The 15296-nt window shown below is 39.5% G+C and overlaps 2 protein-coding genes across 2 annotated transcripts in view; one reads left to right on the forward strand and one right to left on the reverse strand.

The window, feature by feature from the left end:
• The window catches only part of INTS7 (integrator complex subunit 7), a 90605-nt gene extending 81379 nt beyond the window's left edge, over positions 1-9226 (reverse strand). Inside the window, exon 1 of the mRNA XM_060090933.1 lies at positions 9001-9226. Coding sequence (XP_059946916.1) covers positions 9001-9094 — 94 coding nt within the window. The 5' untranslated portion in view covers positions 9095-9226. The remainder of the gene's footprint in view (positions 1-9000) is intronic.
• A 209-nt stretch (positions 9227-9435) lies between these two features.
• The window catches only part of DTL (denticleless E3 ubiquitin protein ligase homolog), a 40014-nt gene continuing 34153 nt past the window's right edge, over positions 9436-15296 (forward strand). Inside the window, exons 1-2 of the mRNA XM_060090936.1 lie at positions 9436-9600; positions 14448-14573. Coding sequence (XP_059946919.1) covers positions 9549-9600; positions 14448-14573 — 178 coding nt within the window. The 5' untranslated portion in view covers positions 9436-9548. The remainder of the gene's footprint in view (positions 9601-14447; positions 14574-15296) is intronic.

Genomic DNA, 15296 nt, shown 5'->3' on the forward strand with positions numbered 1-15296 from the left:
AAATATTTACCTAAGTGAATTGAAAACATCTGTCCATACAAAGATCTGTATGCAAATATTCACAGCAGCTTAATTCGTAATAGCCCCAAACTGGAAACAGCCCAACACAGTCTATCAACTGGTGAATGAATAAACAAACTGTGGTCCACACAATGGACTCATACTCAGCAATAAAAAGAAACCGATTACTGATACAACAACATGGGTGGATCTCAAAATCATTATGCTAAGTGAAAGAAGTCATTCCCAAAAGACTACTGTATATGACATTCTGGGAAAGGCAAAACTATGGGAATAGAAAGCAGAAAGTGGTTGCCAAAGGCTAAAGAAAGAGAACTGACCACAAAGGGGCACAGGGCAAGTTCTGGGGGTGAAAGAATTGTTCTAGGTAGTGGTTTCATGACTGCATACGTTTGGTGGATTTTATTATATACAAATTACACCTCAATGAAATCTGTTTTTTTTTTTCCCCACACCGCACACAGCTTGTGCAATCTTAGTTCCCCAAACAGGGGCTGAACCTGGGCCCTCAGCAGTGAAAGTGCCGGGTCCTAACCACTGGACCGTCAAGGAATTCCCTCAATGAATCTGATTTTTTTTTAAATCCAACAAATAAAAGGAGTTAATATTCAATCCTTAAAAAAATTCATTAAGAATGAGTATCTTGATACGGAATTAACAGTATCACCTTCAAATATTTTTCTTTTAGTATTTTGCCATTTACAAAATGCTGATTATATCTGCACAAGAATAAGTACCCTAGAACATCTCTGTTCAGTAAAGTTTGTTCACTGTTAAAAAATGGCAAAGGAAATGTTTGTCTGAGGTGTAAAACAAGGAATGTTGCTTGCCATTCAGTTCTACAAAGATTAAGTCGCTGACCTACAGCACACCCTGAAAGGAATTTAGGACAAAGAACAAGATGAGGCACTCTGTGCTTTAGGGAAAACAGGCCCTTAGATAGTTATATTTCAGGAAAAAATTTTTTTTATGAACCCAGATTCTTGCACCTTCCCACACTTAGAAAAGCACTAAAATCATTAACCGAGATATCTGTTCCTTAGACTAGCAGTAACCTTCTACCGAGACATATGTTGGATTGCACATACTCCTTAGCCAAAATCACATGTATACTGACCTCTCCCTCTGCCTCTTTGGAGCAGTTCCTCAGAGCTATCTGGAAGGCTGTCTCCAGGGCTATAGTCCTCAGTAAGACACTGAATAAAACTCAAATCACAGCTCTTATATTGTGCGGTTTTCCCCCAGTTGACAGAGGGCTCTTTACTGGTTGCCACTTTGTTCCAATACATAAGACAACCACAAAGTAAATCTGCACATGCAATTTCTACAACTTACTAATGAGTTAAGTTCTATAGGTACACTCATGTTAGTTATTTGGTACGTGGAAAATATTTCCTCATAGGAAAAAAAATAGCACTATCAGTACTCATAGTACTCCATAATCTAACAACCACTTACAATAAAAGTTCCTCTGGGGAAATTAATTCAAAATTAACTCTAATTTCTAATTGAGATATTTAGAACATATCCCTTCTTTGTCTGCTCCCTTCTCCCTACACCCCTCACCCACCAACTTCCATACACACAAGAACTGCCACTAGAAGCTCTAGGAGTCTTCTTCCCACTAAATGCACAGTACCAACAGAGACACTGTAGGTTACTGGCAATGGCTCCTGTATCCTTGAAAAAGGGGTCAAGGGACACACAGATAGGGCAGTGAAGGACACAAGGGAAGGGGAGAAAAAGAAAGGCAAGTCTGAGGATGGAGGTGTGAGAACAGAGAAGGAAGAGATGTGTGCTTATGTACGTGTGCTGGGGGAAGGGAATGCTGGGAGAACCCACAGTAATTGGACTTGTTTCCTTCTCTTCTCTCTCTCAAGAGTTGAGTGATACAAAGGATAGTAAAGTTCTGTCTGTAATAAATTAACCTTGGTTGGAATGAAAAAGGTAAGGTAGGAAGTGGTCTACGTACAGGGAGTCTCCTCAAGAGAATATGATCCACTTTACCTTCCCTTTAAAAACAGAACCACAGACCAAATCATTTATTTAAACATGCTGATTTAAAATGTACCAAAGATAATTTTGCATCTGGTCAAAGAAAGGTTTTGATTTCTCTAGTGTGGTCAAATTTTATTTCTTTAAGATAAGGTAGACCCTCATTCCTATAACAGAGCCATCAGGGTACATGAGCTAAAGAATAGTAAATGTCTCGCTTATTTTCTGATATGAGTTTTTTAGAGAGGAAATGAGAAGCTAGGCTGGCTCAGAAGGTCAGAAGCTAGGGTACAAGAGAAGAGAGAAGTGCATTAAGGCCTGCGATGCAGCAACAATCCTAGGCTGGGGCAGTATGGTACCCAGCTTGCTTGCTCTAGGCCAATTCCAACTCCAGTATAAGCCAAGCACCTGAAAATAGCAGCTCAGCACAAGGAGATCTTATTCTTAGAGGGGTTTAAGAGGTTATTCACTTTACTTCTGTTGCTAGCAAATCTGAGGAAAAATACCCTGATCAGAAGACCAATGATCATAAGAATGCCACCGTAAGACCCACTGTGGAAGGATGTGACTGCTGTTTCTACATTTTACTTTTTATGCTCCCACCAAAGAAACAGAGATCTCTTCCTTTTCAGTGCCTGGAGTTAAACAGTGCTCAACTTAGTTGCAACATGCAGGTAGACTAGGAAGAACTAAAATAAGTTGTCCATAAATTGCTTATTCAGTCAAAATCCATTTGGCAGCAATGAAATTCATTATTCTAAACGTATTTCTCACTTAAAATGTGCAGAACATTTTGCTATGCTAGTGGTTTATCAGTTCTGGTTCTGCATCAGAAACATTTGTGAAATTTTTCAAAAATGTCTATGCTAGGGTTCCTCTCCAACCTACCAAATCTCTACAGTGGGGGCCGAGGCATCTATTTAGCTGTTTTGAGAAGGTAGGCAAGTAGATCCTCAAGCTATCCTCTGCCATGTAATCTTATTTGACTGAAAACTAGTAGGCTGCTGAATCTGGCCCTCAGAGTAATTTTATGATACAATGTTTTCAAAGGTTTTGAATTCATTGTCAAATATTAAAAATGAAATGAGATTCCACATAAAACCCAGGATTTCTGGGGTTTGGGGTTTTCTTTGAAAATATAAAGATCTGAAATGTCACTAAAGAAGGTGGGAGAATCCTGACTAAAGAAACATTGTAGTATTGCAGGTCTGTGTTGAAGGCCAGTTTGGGTTTGTGTCATTTCTGATAATAGCCACATACCAAGTTGTATGACTTTCTCCAGCAATTTTTGGCTGCCTTTGGGCACACATGACTAAATAGAACCTTGGATGAGAATTTAAAGTACTGGTAAGAAACTTAATGAAATTAATGAAATGAGGGACCATAAAATCTAAGCTGGATAAAGAAGTAAAAACACAAAGGGATTGAGAGGTAAGGGAAGTAGAGAGGTGAGTATATTGAGGTCTGAATGAAAATAAAGAATGGTTAAAGTAGCAGTTAATCATGACAATGATGGTGATGCATATTAAGTGCTTCTTCTGTGCCAGATACTCTAGTAAGCATTTTACATGTATTAAGCTCTCACTATACTCACAGAAGTTAAGTATTACTCAATAATTCCCATTTTAAAGATGAGGACACAGGTAAAGAATAGTTAAGCGACTTGCCTAAGAAACAACGGCTAATAAATGGCAGAGATGGAATTCAAATCCTGGCAATCTGGTCCTAATTATTATGCTAAAATGCATTTCTAGCAAGCAACTAGAGGACAGAGGTTAAGATTAAAGAAGAGATATGTGAATGGGATTTCAGAGTGGTATAATTCTGAGGGATGACAAATTCCAAGGAATTGAAGAGAAATAACATAAATTATGGTAAACTTGGGATTTGTGATACATCAATCAAGTTTTCAAAACAGCATACATTTCTAGGTAGCAGATATCAGTCAGGAGTTCTTAGCTGCAAGCAACAGAAGCTAACTCTGACTGATAAGGCAGGAAATGAGTTTTTATTGAGTGTTTATTAAAGTAATAAGCAGTTTCAAGGCAAAACTCCTAAGAACACCTAACTCCACACTGCCAAACTGATTAGATGAAGTAAACTATTGTTGCTGGGAAGCACCAGATGCTAGAATTAGCTCTCCTATCATCTAGGCACGTAGTAGCCATTGCTGCTGCTACTGTACACTATGGACACTGCAGCCACTGCTGCTGCCAAGGAAACTGCAAGTACTCTTCAACTCTGCCTTCTTGCATCTCTAAACTAAATCACAGAGCCTGGAGGAGATGTGTCTGATTGGCAGAGCCTAGTTCACATCCTGTGCTTTTTTTTTGGCCACACCGCTTGTGGGGATCTTAGTTCCCCAACCAGGGATTGAACCTGGGCCCTCGGCAGTGAGGGCGTGGAGTCCTAACCACTGGACAGCCAGGGAATTCTCTCCTGCGCTCTTAAAAGGGAAACTAGGAAAGTGAGCTTTTGCTTCCACCTTGATGAGACAGTGCTTGTGGTGTGGGCCATTCCTCAAGCATAGAATGTCCACAAGATGCTAAGTGACCACCAACATGACTAACATCCACTACAAAGAACACTGCTAATACACACTACTATGCAAGCACATTTTAGGAGAATTTGTTGTATACATTTGCTTTAGCTAAAGGGTGAGAATGATTCAAAATGGAACCATAGTACCCTAACATCTTAAACCGTAACATCTTAAAGTCTTCATTAAAAATGAGGTGGGGAGGGGAGAAATACAAACACAAGTATGCACCACATATTATACCAAGGCAATCTCACAACAGCTTAGTAAACTGATCACGGTAACATCTCAGTAAATTATATTTAAAAAGCAAGAATAAAAACAACTAATAGGATAGTCAATTCAACTGATGATGCATTAATAATAAAGCATCCTGCCCCCAAACTTTAGAATCTGTAAATATACATGGTGAGAATGTATGCAATATTGTGCAATATGCACAAATACTGATTTAGAATCATAAACAAATTATTTTTATGAATACCAACTTTTAGGAATATTTAATAACTTACTTTGTAAGTTACAAGATAATAGCTTTTAGCCATATGTATAAATGAGTCTATGGATTTCAGTAAGAACTAAAGAAGGGCCTTGGATTTTTGGATCAGTTCATAGTCCATCAAGGGATCACCAGCCAGGCTTTAAGAATCAGTACTTTATAATGCTGGTTTTTATGTGGCTTTGAGTTAAGAGTCTGACCTTAATTCTACATGATCTTACAGGTCCACTTCTCAATACTGCCACACTAAGTTTGGTCTGGTAGTACAGATTCTCAAGAGAAATAATTTGATTGACTCAGTGTGGGTCACATGTCCACTTCTGAATCACTTATGGCCTGGAATTAGTCACTTGGTACAAACTTGGCTGCAGAGACCTCCCTCTTTAGTAGGGGATATGGGGATACTCACAGGGCCTCATATTTGTTTATCATAATACCAACTACATCTGTGCCAATATGGACAGAGTAAAAGCAACCTGTGGTCTCTTCCACAGTCTGAGAATTCAGATGTTTTGGAACATAGGTGAAGTGACAGCATCTAAGGGAAAACAGATAGTTGTCCTGATTTACATCAATTTTCTAGGTCATAATTAGTTTTTTCATTGAACATACCATCAAGTTTTCCATGCAACATTAAGTTCACCAACACCTCAGACAGCAACTCCACCTCCTACATTTCCTCCCTTCTCATTGCCCAGGTGCAAGAAAGGGAAACCACTCTCTTCCCCATTGATCTTGGATCTCATCCCCCCAACAAGGCCAACCTTACAGAAAGCAGATAGGCTGAGTGATGTCATTTAAGGTAGACTCTCCTTTTCACCCAGGGTGAAGGAAATCTTGCATAAGTTTTCCTAAATCACTGGGACAGCTTCCCATCAGCTGACTTAAAAATCTTTAGACTGACAGTGTAGAAGTTACATGAGTGAAAGTTACATTGAGTAAATTATGGGAGATATGTCCTTTGTAATGCCTATATTATAGAAATGATTATGAAATGTGTCATATATACATAAGTTATACTTGATTTGACACTTAACTCTGCTCTGTCTTCACAGCTCGGGCAGCATGGTTATCAGCTTAAAACTTTAAAAAAGGGAAGTCAAAAAGACCTCTACATAGGAGCTAAAGTGACCTTCAAAAATGTAAACCAATCCATGTCAGTCCTCTGCTTAAAAACTTTCAATGTCTTCCCAATGCACTTTGCATAAATCCAAACTTCTTGTCCTAACAAGGCCATATTTGATCTAGCCCTGTCTGCCTCATGTGAGCTTCTTAAAGCTGTTTTGTTCACGAATATAGCCCCAAGTCTGAGTGCCTAACATAGTGCAGATGATCAGTAAATATTTGTTGAATGACTTAATGGCTATTATATGAATGATGATTTTCCTGTGTTACTAACTACATCCTAAATGAACAGAGTTAAGTCAGTTTTAAAAGAGCATTCATGGGCTTCCCTGGTGGCGCAGTGGTTGAGAGTCTGCCTGCCGATGCAGGGGACACGGGTTCGTGCCCCGATCCGGGAAGATCCCACATGCCGCGGAGAGGCTGGGCCCGTGAGCCATGGCCGCTGAGCCTGCGCGTCCGGAGCCTGTGCTCCGCAACGGTAGAGGCCACAACAGTGAGAGGCCCGCGTACCGCAAAAAAAAAAAAAAAAAAAGGGGGCATCCATTTATTCCTAGAGAGATCAGAAACAAGTTGCTTACTGCCATGCTTGCTCAAAATGCTCAGAACAAAGTGCAATGGTTATAAACATATAACAGGTTATAAATGGCACCATTTCCCAAGTGTATTTCTTGACACTAGTGCTACAGATATTTCTTTATAATGGAGTTCAAGTATCACATCTGTATATCTAACTGCCTACCCAACATCTCCATCTGGATGTCTAAGAGACATGTCAAATTTAACAGTCTCAAACTGATCTGATTTTCATCCACTCAGTAAATGGCAATACATACTTCCAGTAGCTCAGACCAAAAACCTCTGAGTTTCTCCTGACCACTTAACTCTCACATTCTCATCCAATTCATTAGCTACTCTTGTTGGCTCTACCTTCAAAATATATACAGAATCTCAGCACTTCACACAGCCTCACTGTAACCACCCTGGCCCAAGCCACTATTCTCTTTTCCCTGGATTGTTATTGATACAATTGCCTCCTCACTACAGTAGTCCCTCAGTATCTGTGGAGCATCCATGCATTCAAGTAACCCCACATCAAATTCTACCTGTAAAATACTCACCCAAGGGACTGCTGGGAGGATTTAACACCATCACTTAGTATCTAGGACAGACACCTGGTTTACATTCAATAGCCAGCTATATATTTCTTACAGATCTGAAATATTCCTATTTCAATTTTTAAGAAGGAAAAATGGGGTTACATTTTTTCTTACTACAACTTCAAGTTTTTCGGAATTAAACAATTCTAGATTTCTCATTTCTTCAAAGTCCCAACCCAATTCTGTTCCACACCATTGCTCTACTGTCATTATGGGATGAGTCCACCTGGACCACAGTGGTAGAAAATGTCTTTATAGAATTAGTAGGAATATTAGATACCCAGACCTGCAACTCTTAAGAGGGTAATAAGGAAGGAAATATCAGAATGGGGAGGAAAAGATTATGTAGTGTATAAAACACACATTTAATGTTATGACTTTATATTTTAGAGGGAAAAGTCCCCATAGATTTGTTGAGAAATCAAAGCTCAACATCATTTTCTTGGCTGATGGGCCTGCACTAAAGATACTGTGACTCAACCAAAGGAATATCTCATTGGAGTGCTGTGGCATTTTTATGTTGATCAAAAGGAGTTAAAATCTTTTTAAAAAAGTCTGAGAAACTCTTATCTAGACGAACCCGCTGTAAATGTTTACAGGTTAAAAAACAAACAAAATAAAGAGTCCCCAAAAAGTATAAGATAGTGTCCAAGTCGGAGAGCTGGGAAGTGGCTCAAAGTGGACTTTAAGAAAAATCCTTCTAACCTCTAGTTCTTAATATATTACACACTGGTTGTAGTTAATTAAAAATTAACTGTATACCAGGTGACAAAATGGTTCCCCCATTCAATGAAAATCATTTAAGTACACTGAAAACAAAGGTTTCATTTTAATACTTGAGTTCTTTACTAACAAGTATCTGCCCTTGCCTCCCATATCCATATCTAAGAAAGAAGGCAAATCTCTTTTGCATTTAGTAAAGGCTTCTTTTGCATACCATTATATCACAATATTTACAACAATCTTGCTAGCTCAATGGTACTTTACCCACTTTGCACAGAAAAAAAACCAAGGTTAGGTTAACTTAGGTTAACTTAGGTGACCTGTCCAGGATCATAAAATGAACGATATGAGAATTCAACTCAGTCTATCCAAAGCTCCTACTACTACACCAAGCTCCCACCACTCCAACTCCCGTAAGGAAATAGAACTCGTGGAATCCGTCTGCAGAGAATAAGCAGGGGCTCTGATTTTCGGATGGTCTTGGCCCTATTTTCAACCTGCCTAACTAATAACCGGCAGGTAAGAATTACAGAAATCAAATGAATCGTTATAAGTTGGTGCAAGATTATTATTCAGCACTCTTGGTGAAGACCTGGGCTCAACTGAACATACTGAAAAATAATTTCACAATTTCAATTTATCATTTTTACAAACTGCTTGGAAAATCAGGAGACTGTGCCCTCAAGTGGTCAAAACGGCCCCCACTCGCTACTTTTTCACCTGTACGAGGCCAATCTAGCAACGATGCAATTTCCCGGCAATCTCGCAAAGCGGCAAAAGCCCTGGACCCACCAAAAGCACAGGCGCCAGCGCCAGCGCCCGCCCCCGCCCAGGGAAGATAGACGCATGCGCCTTCCCGGCTTCTCCTGAGGCTACCACCGCCTGGGGGCGCCACCTCCCCCCACATGCGTTTCACCCGCTCAGCCCGCTCTTTCGAATACCTTTGTCTAATTCCATAAGGGCAGAGTTAGCATCCAGCTCCTGTTCGCCATAGCCGGCATCTGCCAGAAAAGACTTAGTTGAGTTTGACGCCATGACCCGAATAGTTACTCGACTAGCCTATTCAGAAAGATTGCAAACTCTGCCCCAGAACCGCCATCTTCTTCCACCACCTCCTCGAGGATTTTTCCTCCGCGCTCTGTCAAGCCCTGTTACGCATGCGCCCTGGTCTCCCCGCCGTTCGCCAGCGCCTCTGCGGCCCCCCGCGCAGGCGCTCAGGGAGCTCAGGAACTCTAGGTTCCCGCGGCTGGGAGAAAAGGAGGCGGGGATTCGAAGGGGGAAGTGACTCGGACGCGCCCGGACGCCGCGGCGGGAGCCAATCAGAGGGCGTGACGTCAGTTTGGCGGGGAGTTTGGTGGCCGGGGCTTACGGTGGCGGGAGTTGGAGGCAATAACTAGTCGTGTTCTAAGGGACGCCACATAAGATTTCTGCTGAATCTGGGGGCATTTCCACGGCTTTTCCCTCCGTTGAAAGTTTTCCTCCGGCCCAGATGCTCTTCAATTCAGTACTCCGCCAGCCCCAGTTTGGCGTCCCGAGAAATGGTGAGTAACGGCCCTTACCGCTGCCTGTTGCCGGCGGGATTCACCTCCCCCCGAACAACACCTCGGACCTACGCCGACTACAGTTCTGTTTCCCAGCCGCCGAGTTCTCCTACAGGCAGAGTGAGTTCGTGTTAGCGAAGAGTACTGAAGAAAGCTGCACTTTCGTGCTCTCGAGACACTTAGTCGTAATCGGGATTTTTTCAATTGTAGTGTAGGCTGACGGAGGGAGGGACGCTGAGTTAACTGGCCTCCATTACGGCTATGTCTGTTTTGCACATTAACTGGAAAACGCGTTCATGGGAGTATGTGTGGTTTTCTCAACAGCTATGTGAGATCGTCAAGACTCGTATTCATTGATTAATTCATTCATTTGTTGTGGAACCTTAGTGAGCCCTACTCTTTGCTATATATACCAGTGACTATGACCCGCTGTTAAGGAATGCAGTCAAGCAGAGAAGACAGAACATCTGCTTCTAGCATGGTCAGAATTTTTTCCTCCTGATTAATACATGAACATAAAAACTCGTAGTTATAGAGAGAAAAATGTCCATAAGCACATTTCCCAGAAATGACCATTATTAATAGACTGAAGTATTTTATTCCAAATGTTCTTCAATGCCAGAGGTAGTAATAAGTATTGTTATTTACAGAAATGGGATAAAAATGTTTTGTTTCTTTAACGGTAAAACTTGGAAATGCTTCCGTGTTAGTGTATAGATATCTGATTTATTCTCTCCAGTTCTTGAAGTTCCTTAGGTTAAAACATTGGCAATAAGAATTTTGAGCTTAGGTTTGGGTGTCATCAACCTGAAACTTTCTGGTAAGTTTCTGATAAGGGAATTACTATCCAGACTAAGCTTGGCTGCAAATGAAATCTCATTCATTTAAAGATGGACTAGGTCTTTCCGCTTGAAACCATGTGAAAAACAGAAAGAAAATTATGTGAGAAGTGAACTTTTTGTATTTAAGGCATAGGTCTAGGAGAAGGATATTGAGAAGGAGACTGGGGAGTAGTTCCTCCACTTCCTGCCTCCAATCTAAAACCCTACCATCCTTACCTCTTAGACAGTCTTTAAATTATACTCTAAATGCTTCTCTTTCTGTCTCTCCTGTGACCTTACTTAAGATACATCTCTATCCTCTGTCATGAATGTCAGTACAGCATGGTAATTATGATCTCTCTTTGGAGTTAAACTTGCTGAGGTTTAATTCCACCTCCACTCCTTACTTAATCTGTGTGACTTGGAGCAAGCTGTGTAGCCTTTATTTTGTAACAGATTTTCTCCTAATTCTACATTCTGTCTATTTCCCTTTTCTCTCTAATTCACAAATACTTATCAGGGAGGGGTAAATTTTCCCCTGTACCCCTCTTGAGTATTTATGGCTGGACTAATAATAAAATTGACAGACAAGACAGATTAGCAAGAGAAAAACAAATTTTAATTCATGTACATGGAGTTCTCATAGAAATGGGACTAAGAAATGGCCAAAGCAAGGCAGCTTTTATACTTTTCAGACAAAAAAAAACCAATAAGTTTGTGAGGAATTGACAGGACAAAGAAACTTAGATTTGGGATGCTTACTAAGTGAAGAATCTAAACAGAGTTTGGGCTTCAGGTAGTAAAATAAAAGAAGTAACAAGGTTTGTTTACACAGGCTTCTTGGCTCTGAATTTCCTATCTCTGATGTATTAGGGTGTCCTTCTACCTCCAGTTGCAAGGAGTGCACCTTTCATAAGAGATTTATTTCCTACTTTTCAGGGAGACAGGGAGGTCAGAGTTTCCTTCTTGCATCAGCTGCTTCTCAAGCAACTTCAATGCAAAATAATCAATATGCCATTGTGGCATGTTTTGAGACAGCCCACCCTGAGCCCCCAAATACTCATGCGTTGATATGTGTTAGGCACTGAAATTCATTCATTGTTATATTTAATGCACTGAACTTTATAGGACCATCTTCTTCTTTCCCCTTCCATGAGGGTGTTCCATCCTAGGCCCCTTTTCTATTTCTACCTACTCCCATGGTGATCATAGCTGTAACCAGGGTTTCTTCTTCTACTACCTGCAACCTTCCATTCCCTATACTTCACATCCATTCCTATAAGAGTTGTATCATCCAGATGGTCAGTCCTGTAAGCATCTCAAACTCAAATACCCAAAACCGAACTCACTTTTTCCCCAAACCTGCTATATTATCTATTTTAGGAAATGGTCTCATTATTTTAAACTGGTCTTCACAGTCAGAAACCTGAGAGTCAATCAGAATTCCTCCACTTTCCTCAAGATACGCATTCAGAGAAGTCCCCTTAAAATCTCTAATCCTTCCTCCTCGGTATCCCCACTGATTTTGCCTCTTCACGATATCTTGGATCTGTCCTATGCTTACCATTCTATTTCCCTAGGTTGGGCCATAATACGTTCTTGTCTGAACTGTAACAAGTCTCCCAAATGGCCTCTTAGTTTCCCTCTTTCCAGTTTATCCTCCACATTGCTGCCAATGATCTTTCTGAAATGGAAACTGATTACTCTTCTGTGTATTTTTAAATTGGTATCTGAAAGTTTTTATCATAAGTTTAAACAGATGCAAAGGATGTCATCTCTGGCCATATTGTGAGTGATGACCTTTTTAAATAAAAATGCTACTGCTACATCAGTCTTTAAAATGTATCTAATAGACTGTAAATACTGTAGTGATGTAATAATCACATCAATCATTTTTAAAAAGTATGAACTAATTCTAACTGCTAGATATTCTACATAGTTGTTTTTTCCCCTTGAGCTTATTACCACTTTATTTCTCCCACAGAATTTATCCTAAGGTGATTTGATTTTAAGCTTGAAAAGTCATTTTATTGATCACGCTATCTTATTTCTCTGTGTAAAAAAATATGTTTAAATTGATGTTTTCTGTGATTATAAAGCTCTAAGTGTTAAAAGTTTCTTCTGGGTTGACTTATTACTATTTTTAGTAGTATGTCGTTGATCAAAACAATATGGATTACTAATTTCAATAAATAATTAAGCAAAATAAAAATTTATTGGAAGTCTATGTTTTAAAGAGATGGATTTGGGTGTTTATGATGCCTTTATTAAAGGAGTTATCCAATTGTCTCTTAATGGGGTCCCAGGAGTTTTTGTACCTTGAGTCAACGCAAGGTGTAAGATTGGGTCATGGAAATGCCTTTCTTTTGAAAAGTGGAAGAAAGGTAGTGATGAAGAAGGGGGAAAGTTTCGACCTCGACATTGTAGACAGGTCAGTTTTAGAAATACATATATATATGGAAGTTGAGTATCTGGAAATTAGTTCTCCGACAGCTCTCATTCTTGAAAAATCTGCATGTAACCCAGGGGCTTAAGTTGTGCGTTGAAGAAATAATAGGCTTTTCCAAATGAGTGTTGTGAGGGAAAGCATTACAAGCTCATGTTGGAAACAGAATAGAACAATCAGGATCCAAAAGTAGCTTACAGGGATTGTCCATGAAGTGTGTGTTGTCACAGTCACAGAGGTGGAGGGGTAAATAGGGACCAGTTACTAAGCCACGTTAGGCCATTTGTTGGTGTTTGGATATAGTTTGTAGGCAATGAGACAGAGTTGAGGGGTCACTGTTTAATTGTAAAGAATTTAGGTCTCCAGAGCTTATCATCTTCAGTTCCATTTAAATTGTTCAAGATTCCTTTTGAATTCATGAGTTGTGATCGTTAGTTTTTTGTTTTGTTTTTTTTAATCCCAAACTACGAGTGTATGTTTATATTGCTTTAGAACAGAGGCTTTTGTTTAAAAATTCATTCTGTAGATGGATATTTGTGAACTCGACCACATAACTAATTATTGTATTCATATTATTTTAGTGGTCTTTAATGGCTTGTTTACAATCGTATCTAGCCTTAAGGTAATACCCCCAGGAACAATTACTAAATCTGGATTGAATTTATTTGCCTCGTTTGCATTTCTTCAGGTTATTTCTATGAACATGCAAAACCAGATTTGTCTGAGGTTATATCAGGCTAAGATGTCTTCTCCAAATGGTATTTTTTTATGAAAAGTGAGAATTGAAAGTACCCTAAAGTATGAGAGTGTTTGTTAATTATTTAGACAGCTCTCTAGATTGTAACTTCATTGTTTCCTCCCATGCTTCCTAAACATTTGGTTCTCAGTAACTATATATTGAATGAATGTTTCTTTTATATATTTAAAATATGTTGACCCACATATCAAAATGATAAAACAAATCAAGATGGTTTACTATTTTAGGACCATGGTACACATCAGCTTTCTGACCCAAGCAGAATAAACTTTCCCTCTACCCTGAATTTCTTCCTCTCTGATATACTAGGGGCTACAGTAGGCACATTGACATACCTTATTTCCTTTAACTCTCTGACCATTGGCTTATGTGTGATGTTGCTAGTAACTTGAGTTTGCAGTAATGATTTAGAAACTCTGAAAACATAAAATTTTAATTGATGAGAATGGCAGTTTTAATGGTTGTGGTAGTCTTTGTGGTTGTGTTTTGTGATTGTCACCAAAGGGTGTGGGAAGGGGTAAGATCTTTTCTAATGTGCAAAGGCCACTTGTTTCTTGCAGTCTTAAATGTATTAGCAAGAGTCTCCATTTAAGATGATAAGCCCAAAGCTGTATCTCACCAGAAGTTGAGAGCGCTCTTTCATTTTTTCCTTAGGACCCCTTAGGAAAACACCTGAAACTGTGTTCTAGAGGGCCATGGATAATGAGTGGATCTATACTTAAGTATATAAAGTTTTTAGAAATGACTTTATAACCTCTGCATTTGTTAAAAGTACTGAAATGTGATATATTGGAACTCTATAAGCAATTTTGTCTTACCTTAGGATGGTCTTCACAATACCCTCTACAGTCCCTTCTTACTGGTTATCAGTGCAACTATAATGATGAGCACACTTCTTATGGAGAAACAGGAGCCCCAGTTCCTCCTTTTGGATGCACCTTCTCTTCCGGTAAGGGAACTACTGTATAAGCTAGGTTTGGTCAGAAATGATCTATTTCACTCTTCAGAGGGAAAATATCTTGGGGTGTCTCCCTTTCAAGAAAAATTAGATAGATGATAGAGTTTTTCTAATAACTGTTCTCCCCTGATTTATAAAATAGACTTTTCTTAATCTCTACGCATAATTACATATTTCTGCTAAGGGATAAGATTCTTATAGCACCATTTTTTGTTTGTTTGTTTTTATAACTGATATCGGGAAAGGGTTGCAAAGGTTCAGCCATCATGAAAACTTTTGCCCCTTTTGACCTGTTTGAATCTATCTCTTTCTACAATGCATTGGGGAACATATTAACAGAAATAGAGTACTTGTCCCTGCTGTTAAAAGCTTAAGAAAGGAAAAGTAAAAAATTGTGAAAAGGGAATATAAAATTAATAGGTTCAGCCTGCTGGTGGCCTGTATCGTATGCTTTTATTTGCCATGCCTATATCATATGCTTTTATTTGCTATTGGCCAGTACCACTTTTGTTTTGTTTAATTACCATGCTTGATTCAGCCCTTCTTTAAATAAGAGATTATTTGAGGATTGGTGTTTTTTTTGTTTTTTTTTTTTGTTTTTGTGGTACGTGGGCCTCTCACTGTTGTGGCCTCTCCCATTGCGGATCACAGGCTCCAGACGCACAGGCTCAGTGGCCATGGCTCACGGGCCCAGCCTCTCTGTGGCATGTGGGA

The sequence above is a fragment of the Mesoplodon densirostris genome, chromosome 2 (genome assembly GCF_025265405.1).
Source record: "Mesoplodon densirostris isolate mMesDen1 chromosome 2, mMesDen1 primary haplotype, whole genome shotgun sequence".
In the NCBI taxonomy this organism is placed as follows: Eukaryota; Metazoa; Chordata; class Mammalia; order Artiodactyla; family Ziphiidae; genus Mesoplodon; species Mesoplodon densirostris.